General features: G+C 37.6%; 1 protein-coding gene across 1 annotated transcript in view; it reads right to left on the reverse strand.

The window, feature by feature from the left end:
• sh3bp5 (SH3-domain binding protein 5 (BTK-associated)) overlaps positions 1-10,645 on the reverse strand; it is a 39,449-nt gene that overhangs the window by 16,227 nt on the left and 12,577 nt on the right. Inside the window, exon 3 of the mRNA XM_015388311.1 lies at positions 10,185-10,313. Within this exon, the coding sequence (XP_015243797.1) occupies positions 10,185-10,313 (129 nt within the window). The remainder of the gene's footprint in view (positions 1-10,184; positions 10,314-10,645) is intronic.

The following is a 10,645-nucleotide window of genomic DNA, read 5'->3' on the forward strand; positions in this document are numbered from 1 at the left end:
CGTATCGGATTCAGGACCATATATACAAGTGGCCTGGGTCGCATTTGAAAAAATCCGATCTGTGTCGTTCAGACTGTCATAAAAAGATCAGATACAGGTCACATATGGGCAAAAAAAATCGGAATTGGGTCACTTCAGGCTGCAGTGTGAACGTAGCCTAAGAGTCCATACAATCAACTGATATTTCTTGGATAGAAAACTTGGAATAAATTTGACTGTATGATCTGTTTGAATTCTAAAGTGCCTTGTTGTGAATTGGTGTTTTATAAATAAACTGAATTGAAAGAGGGGCAAGAACAGAACTGTGTGGAACACCAAGCTTCACATCACTAAATATAATCCAATGCAATCAGCTGGTTTCCTTAAAAAAAGATTTTTAATGACTGGCATTTATAATTTGTGTTAGGTATTTTCAAAACAATACAATAAAAGCAAAATATTAGATAACTGAAGTTTCCTTTTTTTCCCCTTAACTAGTAATGGAGCTAAAAGCATAGTCTTGTTTTCCCTCTCTACGTCCTCCTGTTTGGTCACGTTGCCTGTGGTAAAACCCATCTGTCTTGGGCCGACTCTAGACATCCATCCCACCCGGTGCTTCCCTCATTCTGTCAGCAGACACATTAAACACTCTATTTTTATTGTCGGGGACTAAAGTAGATGTCCCATCCATAAACATGCTTCACATTAACAAATTATCTATGAAAAAATATATTTTTTTCAACTTGTTGACCCTTTTAGCTTTAACCCGGTACAACTGTTGTTCCCACTTTTTGTTGATTGCATTCACAGTCCAATAGAGGAGAAGTGTGGCAAATTTTTATGCACTCTATGCAACAAATAAAACCCTTTTACTTCTGTTCTGCCTCATCTTGCTCACCCCACTTCTCTCTGCAGAGTCAACAAGGCAGCCGGAGGCAAGATAAACATCAATGCTGTCACCATACAGCAAGTGTTCAAAGCCTGCCCTCACTAAGTGGGCCGGTGAGGATGGAACACGAAATCTAAGACGAAGCAGTAAATGGGGACAACAAAAGAAAGACGGAAGGCAAAACTTTGCACATACTCTGCAGAGAAGATAACCCATTTTTACATATTCTAAGATTAAGTCAATCATTGCAATGACTAAAACCAGGCAAAAAAAGGAGGAAATCCTTCTGTTTTACTCTTTCAACATAGATATTAGCCATAAAGAAGTAGAAAAAATAAATGTAAATCAATCCATTATCCCTATAGAGAAATGCAACACATTCTAAAATGTCTGTCATGTTTCTTTAACTTCGATGTGGCTTTATATTTAAAACCCAACTCTGCTACTTCCTTTCAGGCCCTTTTTAGACAAGAAAGAGGTTGTAACCAGAGCAGATCGGTTCTCCTTTTAAACAGCACAGTAGTATTTAATATTAGACTACCCAGTGACATAAATACCTTGGATTGTTTTAGTGTTGAAGCCAATTCTAACAAACAATAGCACTTGGTTTTAGACTTTTCTTTCCATCTTAACATCATCAAAAAATAAATCGTTATTTACCTTAACCAATCTGATGTAACAACATAATTTTCCTTTTGGTCATAAGAGCATCTTCTTCCATCCATCCCCATCACCAGCTGTGTGGCCAATAGTAGAAACTGTTATGTGGTAACCTAATGGTAATTACCTGCCAAGTCTCTATTGTAATTGTAATAATTACATGAAGTATATTACCTGTATAAATACCTTACTTTTGGGGTTATTACTAAATTTAAGTTTTTCCTGTTACCAAGTAATACAGTGTGACTTGCTGTCTTATTACCATGTTATTACATGGTTATTGATGTACTGTAAAAGAAAGCGTTCCCACAAAAACACCAGTACTCAGAATTGTTTTTTTAAACAGGTTAAAAATAACAGCACAAATAAAAAACCTGTTTGTTGAAATCTTTAGGACAATGAGGGCTTGGAGAGAACCGGAGTGTGGGAGGGGACCCTTGTTTCCAAAGCGACCTGAATCGGCCCATTTCATGGTGAATTTGATTAGCTTAATCCGTGTCCTCGATTGAATGTGGGAAATTATGGCCTCTGAAGAAGCAGCTGAACATGAGAAAACTCTGTCCAACACATCAGCTGCAGGCCAGTGCTAAAAATACTGCCTCTCTGCCCTCGTACCTCTCGCTAAGCACGACAACAATCATTTTATTTATCCCAAAGTAAAAACCGAATAAAACCGCAGCTGGCCTAGATCTCAAAGCGCTCTGGGTACGAAGACGTCTGATGTCCACTTCACGCTTTTAAACCGGCAAATTAACACAGATGTTTGTTGGAGCTCAGAGGTCCGGAGCGCTGAGATTGGAAGTTCAAAGGAAAACATCAAAGAAATTGATTTTGTTCCAACTAAATGCAGCCAGAGCTGCTTCAATGCTGCAACAGACAGGGCTGCAAGAAAACAACAGACACCGGGTTTGGTGACGATGAACTTCATGTCCTGAAGGTCGACAACTTCTGGATTGCTGCCAAGTCTGTGCAACTGTGGAGAAAACAGCGATGCACCGATATAAAATATGTTGATGCACCATCCCAGAAGGTCAGAAGATGGCAGTGACCTTTAGATTTGTGTGTCTCCAACCCATCATCACCCAAACCCCGTCCTTGCATACATCCTTCCGATCGTTTATTTTACTCCATCCATCACCACCCTCTCATGTGCATCAAGTTTGCCAGAAGTTACTCAGCCCCAGCAGAGGAGGGATGGAGATGGAGAGAGGTAGGAGGAGAGGCAGAAGAAGGGGCTGTTAAGGAGTTAAAGGAGACAATGGATACGGCTAAATCAAACATCAGTATGAAGGATGTTTCACTTTGTCTCTTATGTAAGAAGCAAATAAAAACACCCACATTCCTCAAACCATGTGTCCATCACGTTCACCCATGCAGCCTTTTATTCTTCCTTCAAAAATCTTAACATGAGACGGTTAAAAACTACTAATAAGAACCAACACGGCCAATGGTTTAGAAAAATCATTTCATGTGTTTGATGAGAAATTCAATCAGCTAGATTTAAAAACCATTAGCATGTTTGCATTTAGAAAAAAGTGGCATGTTGTCTCAGTATTATTTCATGAACTCAGGATTTACCTGCTAAATTCCAGAATGAAAAGCAGGAAATTGAGATCTCTATCATCTATATGAACTATATAGATCAATCTGGCTTAGCCCAGGTTAGAAATACCTAATAGAGGATCCAGTTGGGTTCTGCCCTCAAGTGGATTAAAGAGGAGATACAAACTTATGGTTTCATTAATTAGGAAACTTAACCCGTTTATTTCCTTGAACCAACCCTTTCTAAGATCCATCAGAGGTGGAGAACACCCCATCCCCAAACTTATCTTCCTAAAACCAGGCTTATAAATGTAGGAGATATTTAAAAGAAACGTTTATCTCCTCAGATCTTGCTGACAGCATTGATGAAAAGCTGACAATCCAAGGTGCAGGTGATATAATGTGTTATAAAACATTTACTTCAAATACATTTGGATGAGGTTTCATTAGATCTTCATGCATTCTGACATCTTTCTTCTGCCAAAAGAAGCACAAGGCATTCGGTGAAGGTCAAAATGATTCTCTACTTCCAATGTTTCACATCCCCTTCCTGCTCCAGGTTTCTCTGAAATGATATAAACAGCCATGCTGCCTCACACTGCGAGTCTCCAGCTTCTGAGTGGGTGGACGATTTCTCCTTGGTTTTAATCACGAAGCGTGGCTGAGTCACTCTCTGACAGAAAATGTTATCATTTATTATACCAAACAGCTGCTCACTTGGTTTAATAGCAAAAGTATATGAACTTTGAGACCCAACATGTAGAGGAAAAGTGAACAAATGGGAGGAAAATTACACATTTAAGCTTAGTATTTCTAAACCAAGCGGAAAAAGGGGAATAAATTCTATCCTCCTAGTATATTTGCATCAGAAAGTGTTTTTTTTTACCTCATTTTCACCCTTAAGTGATTTGCGAGAACCAATGTAGCATACTGAATCCTATAAATATTTAAATATGTAAAAAAAAAAAAAAGAAAAAAAAGAAAACTCTTCTGCTGAATGTTTGAACTGGAATCCTGCAGACTCAGCATTTAATGCAACACACTCACTCAGCAAACTTTTTAGCTTCGCCATCCTGACCCAGTTATGATTAATCAAGTTACCCTTAAGTGCACCAACACCCTTCCTCGTTATACAACCTCTGTAACCTTAATAGGAGCAATCAAATGGAAGAAGTGCAGAACAGTTTACCTTCATATTAGAACAGTTTATTTGTCAGGTCACAAGATTATTTAATGAAAAATTTATTAGTTCAGCCCAAATTGTTGTGTCCAGTTAAGAGAAGGGGAGAAATAGGAATCTCTTCATGGCAGCAATGTTTCAGACTACAATCAACTGCAACCCTGGATATTTTTAAAATAAAACTTGATTTCTTGTAGGGTTTTTCTAACCAAGCCTTTTCAGTGCTGAACCTCTAATCTGTTCTAAAAAGAACTTGTTTGTTTCCAGCAGATTTTTAAGGGTTTTTAAGGCCAATGCAAATACCAATAATTCTGATATAAGTCTAACCAATCCCTAAATGCATTGCTGATTATTGGGGAAAGATTCAGGGAGTATATATGCATTCTCTCTCGATTTACATGAGAAAAATAACAATTATGATAAAATGTTACAGAGGTCTCCGTTTAAACAAAAAAAGAAAAATTTATTACCAAATGAAACAAAACAACAATGATGGATATCAACTAGAGGAAGCAGCAATGCAGGAGCTTCATCTGATTTTAAGACATGGCTGCAGAATGCACTAATGAATTGGGAAATGCATGCATTTATCAGCCGATGCAACAAACAACTTTCTGTGCACTAAGTTTTTGTATGTGTGTTATTAAAAGCAACTAAAACTTTCCAGGTTTATTATAAATGAATAAAAAACTAAAAATGGCCCAATGAAATGGGCCTCTTGTGTTTTTGTTGTCATCTTCTATCAAGATCAGACTGGCAGCTTATCTGACCCACTGCCACTTTGAGGGTGGTCACTGTCAGGCTGTCATTCAGATTCTTAATAATTAAAGGGAATGAGTGGAAATATAACACCATGTCCGTTTGAATGTACTGAATGGCATATCAAATTAAAGGGAATGAAGACAAAAAAGGAAAAAAAAGAGGCCAAAGAAGAAGAGAAACAAAGCAAATGTAAGGTAAATTCACAGAAAGGTAAAAGGGAAAGCAGCATGTGAAGAAAGGACAGCAAAGCTGGAAAGAATTCAGCCAAACTGTTTAAAAAAAGAAACAACCAGGAAAATGTTAAAAGGCACAAAAACGAGGAATTAAAACACATGAGTTTAGTGAAGCCTTTAGTTCCGACACAGTTTTTGGTCAATAACAAAACACAACCCGGGTAAAAACAGCAGCTCCATCACTGGTTTCTTCCTAACGCTGGAAACACATCTGATAAACAGAACCAAAACATCACACTGGGCTTAACTGTGAAATGAGTAAAGTGTGAGAGATGAAGGACTAAAGGGGAACCAGGGCAGAGCCAGAGGCTCTTCATTCCGTTTATACTTCTGTAATCTTTGAAGTACATGACAACAACAGAACTGGGTTTGGTTCGTCCAACTCTGATCCGATCCGTCTCACAGGATTTTAAAACATTAAGCCTAACAAATATCATACAAATAAGAATAGAAGTAAATATCCATACACTTATATTTGCTCCACCTTCCACCTCGACCTACTCAGTCTCCTAAATAACACGGTAAATCATTACATCGAGAAAAATAAAGTATTATAGGACATAATGAAACGCATCTGAATCATCACTAAACTACCTGGTTCTATAACAACACTGCAGCTGCTTGCATAGATCTATGCGACAATAGATGCAAGGTGGAGTTTCCTTTAATGGTTCACTGCAAGTAGAAACTTTGCTTTATATGGTTGAGTGCAGAATAAAGATGTGATAAAAGATAAAAGCTCAACTTCAGATGTTTGCTTAGAGAGACAAGAAGACAAAACCAGAGTGGTCAGAACAAGGACATCTAGATGAAAAGATGCAAGAGGAGAACAAAGCTGGACCAAGAGAAAAAATTATGGTATTTTGAGTCATTTAATGCAACTATAAAGGTTAACATAGGAGGTGAGAACTAAGTTTAATACTCAGAGAAGCAATTGGATTCCTTTCCTTATGGGTTTAAAAGGTCGATTAATCGTTAACTCGAGTACAGAGACTAAAAAAAAAATGTATGGAGACCATAAAACATGCCTTTAGCTGACAGAGCAACCCACTTAGAGCAGTACCTATATATATATATATATATATATATATATATATAATACATTTTGCATTTGAGATAAATCTAAAATGTTATTTGTCAATCGGCTCTATCCAGAACTCCTCAAGTGGAATACTTTTAGTTTCACCTAGTTTAATTTAAAGAGAAAACAGCTAAACGATCTAAACAGGTCCAATCTTTAAAAACAGAATTAAAGTCCACGCTCTGATCAGTGAAACAGAGCAATGTGGAAGGAAGTAACTGCAGTTGTGGGCTTTGGGGTTTCACATCGTTTAAGTTCAAATCAAACCAAACCTGAAATTAAATGTGGTTTTTTGTTTCCGACCAATAAACAGTGCTCAGTTGAGAGTTAAGCAGAACCAGACCTAGTTTGGTTCTTTATGCTACTTCTTCTACTTAAACTACTCTCTACAAGAACGAAACGCTCTCTAATACAGGGTTTATACAGGAATGAGTAACTCTAATTTAATGCTTTTCAATGCTCTTAGAAATAATGTTAATGCCATTAACAAGTACCCATGACCCCTTTATATAGATATATTAGGGATGGAACGGTTTATGAAAACCGTCCGAACCGTTCGGTCCGATTGTCTCGGTTTGATTCGCGTGTGTTTGGTTCGGTACATGCGCAGATCCTTTTTCTCATAGGTGAAGCGTTTACACTCCAGAGCAGAAGGTGGCGGTACTGCGACCAAAACCAACCACCAGTAGTAAACAAGAAGAAGCGAAGCAGCGTAGCCGGGTGTAGCAGAAAAAAAATGAGTTCTTGTGGAGAATTGTGTGGGTATGGCGAGTGGGAAAGAACAGGAGTTGGAAGGCTTTATAGGTCTGCTGTATGGGAGCGCTTTGCATTTAGAGTGACCTACGATGACGGCGGAAAGAAAGTTGTGGATAAAAAGAGTGTGCAAGCATTGTGCAACACGTTTTGTTTATGCTAACAGCAACACGACCAACATGTCAGAATAACAATCAACATATACTGAACCGAAAACCGTGACCACAAAACCGTGAACCGAACCGAACCGTGGATTTTGTGAACCGTTCCACCCCTAAGATATATATATATAAATATATACAAAACACGGCAAAATCCTTCGTCATCTTTACCGTCGACAGGCTGCAGCCATGTCCCGAATTCCTCGTTTTCCAGCCACCTTTTGTTGTAATTTGCGTTTTCCCCATTCTTGAGCTTTTTCTCCGCCTCGAGCTTCTTTTCCAAACATACGGCTTTACGATCAACCGGAAGCAGTTCCGCGCAAAGATATTGCGATATAAAATATATGATGAAATTGTTTTTATAATCGTATTTTTTTTTAATAAAGCATTTTAAATGCTACAATAATCATATTTAATGAATTTTAATGTTAATTAAGGCCTTAATTTAAAAAAATCATAATTTAATGACTCATTTTTAATGACCTGCAATAACCCTGTAATACCTATCTGTGAAACAGCTAATATGAATCCTTCTAAAAACTTAAAATCCACCGTGAAGATTAAAATCAGGAGCTGAAATGCATTTCTAAAAAGAACAATTATTTGGACTCTCATCCAACTCAGCTTCTCTCCAAACTTTATTTGTGTAAGAATCTCTATCCTTCTGAAGTTGCTGCTCTATTGAACGTCTGAGGAGTGAAAATAAATATGGAGAGGAGACCAAAATAAAACTGGGACAGCAGGTGACCTGAAAGGTAGGAGGAAAAAAAAACGACGCTCACGTTAAGAACTGGGATGAATCTGAACTAAATGTCACACATAAACAAAAACTCACAGTTAAACAAAAAAATTAACAAATTTCTCATTTTGCAAAAGGGAGATTTAGGAAGCATTTAATACACAAAGAGTTGGATATGTTCGGTAGGCTTTTTATTTAGCTTTATTCTATGCGATATAAATAAATGATGGATGCATTAGGATGGCAAGTAAGCTGAATGTACGTTTTGAAAAAAAAAAATCATTTTTCAACTAAAATTATAATGCATAACATGCATTGTACGGAGAAACTTGATAGTCAGTTTAACTGTGAAATATGTATTTTGATCCTAACAGCAGCAGCCGTGCACTCAGAGAAGTTTTGTTTTCACAGGTTAAAAAGAGGCACTGAGGCAGAAGAGGGAAGTTAAGCAGCTTTGTCACTTCACTGAAACTCTTTCATCACCGCCTGTATTTCAGAACACTGCTGATCATTACCCTTCACTCTCAGAGTGCTCCATATAAAGAAACAGCTACTGCAGATAACTGGCCAAAATAAAAGGTTATTTATGAAGAAAAGAAGCTGAACAGAAAACCCTTTGAAAACCTCCATAGATTCCTGACCGAGCTCTTCCAGCTGCGTGCGCTCCTATTGAGAAACACAGGTGGCCTCTTCCTTTTTCAATCTACACACTACACACACTAAAAGGGGAAGTAAGAATTTATTTGATATTATCAGAGCACCAACATGAGCAAGCGAGTGTAGATCTATTTACTGAAGCACAACAACAAAGGACAATCTTTTCAGTTAAAGGAGAAACATTTAAACAGGAAGAAGGATAGAGGAGAAATGAATGAGCTCAAACAGTCCTTAGGAATCAGTGTTAGCAGATATGGAGAAATAAATATAGCTCAACTAAAGCAAATGCTGCATCAAAGAATTAGAAAAAGAAAAATGCATGTAAATGCTGCACTAATAGGGCAATAACTTTCAGTTTGAAGGCAAAATGAACAAATATGCAAAAACTAAGTTGGGACAGTTTGGAGTCTGCAAGTTATTTAAATAAGCTTTAAGATACACACTGCAAAAACTATCTAGAAATAGGTAAAAATTTATTTGAGCAGGTAAATATGATTATTTGCCAATGGAATGAGCATTTTTAATCTTAAAATAAGATAATCAGATAATACTTGAAATAAGACAACAGTAGGCAGACAGGAAAGTGTGTAAGAGAAGGGGAGAGACAATCAGTGAAGGACCAGAGCCAGAGGCCAGATTCAAACTGGGGTCGTCCACATCAAGGACTAAGGCCGCCGTACATGGGTCATGTGCGAACACCATTCCGCCACCAAAGCCATCCCCCCCTCCCACGTTTTTAACTCATTTTGAATGTAAATTGTCTTGTTCCATTGGCAAACTGTCTCACTTTCCTCCTCAATTCAAGAAAAAAAATACACTTATTTTAAGAAAAAAATGACTTATTGAGATTTTAATTTTTGGCAGTACAACACCCGTCTGAGGCTCTTATTTTGAAAAACTGACATATTTCTTCATATTACTTCATTTCCACTGCTGTGTTGAACTTTTTACAAAAACAAACACGCAGGACAATTTCATTTCATAAGTCCTATTATTTTGTCCGTTTTGTTAAGGGTTAGAAAACCTCTGACTAAGGTCAAATAATTCTGACACGCAGATAAGGTAAACAGACAAATTGGACCTTTATCTTTGACAAATATTAACTTGAGCAGCATTAGCTAAATACAGAACAAGGGAAGGCTGCAAGTCGACGCTAAAGACAGATCTTTACCTTACTTAAGTGAAAAAAATTGCAAGAACTACAAAACAGCTTTACAGGCCGTCGACAAGAAAAAGTGATGTTTTTACGTGTGCTGTGAAAAATGTGCAGGTTTACTAACACATTAGGGTAATAAAACTGAAGGAAAACTGCAAAAAAAGCTAAAAACACCTAAAAAAAATCATCTTTTAACTCGTATAGCCTTTAGACTAGAACAAATGAAAAATTTGATTTACAAAGTGTAGATCAAAAATGTCATGAAATTCATTGGTAATTTCCAGCTTTCCTTTTGTCCCCTGTAAAAGCCCCTGTAGAAATGTTTTGTAAACACCTGTTATTTGGAAAGGGACATACCTGAAAAACATTACAGTTAGAGGTAAATGACTCGCCTGTCTAGCCAGTCTGCGAGCCTCCCAGTAAGGCTTTGACTCCTCCACTGGTTTCCCAATCTTCTTCACCAGCTCGTCCAACTTCACGGTGGCCTCCACCAGCACTGAACGAAACTTCTGCCTCGCATCCTGGGAAAATAAATTTACACCATGAAGAAACAACAAAGGAAACTTCCAGTTGCTGAAAATGATTGTTGAATCAGTGAGACAGAAGATCAACAACTTCAAAGTTTTATACATCCTAGCCTCCAATCATGAGGATCATTTATTAATGATTATTCCCATTGGCATACCAATTTTGATATATGCCGGTTGAGGTGACATGTGCCAGAAAAGTGGTGCAGCATATTCCAGTTGAGGTGGCTTTTCCCAGAAAAGTGGTATATGCCAGTTGAGGTGGCATATGCCAGAAACGTGGTATATGCCAGTTGAGGTGGCATGTGCCAGAAAAGTGGTATATG

This window comes from Cyprinodon variegatus, unplaced genomic scaffold (assembly GCF_000732505.1).
Source record: "Cyprinodon variegatus isolate N-32 unplaced genomic scaffold, C_variegatus-1.0 Scaffold0, whole genome shotgun sequence".
In the NCBI taxonomy this organism is placed as follows: Eukaryota; Metazoa; Chordata; class Actinopteri; order Cyprinodontiformes; family Cyprinodontidae; genus Cyprinodon; species Cyprinodon variegatus.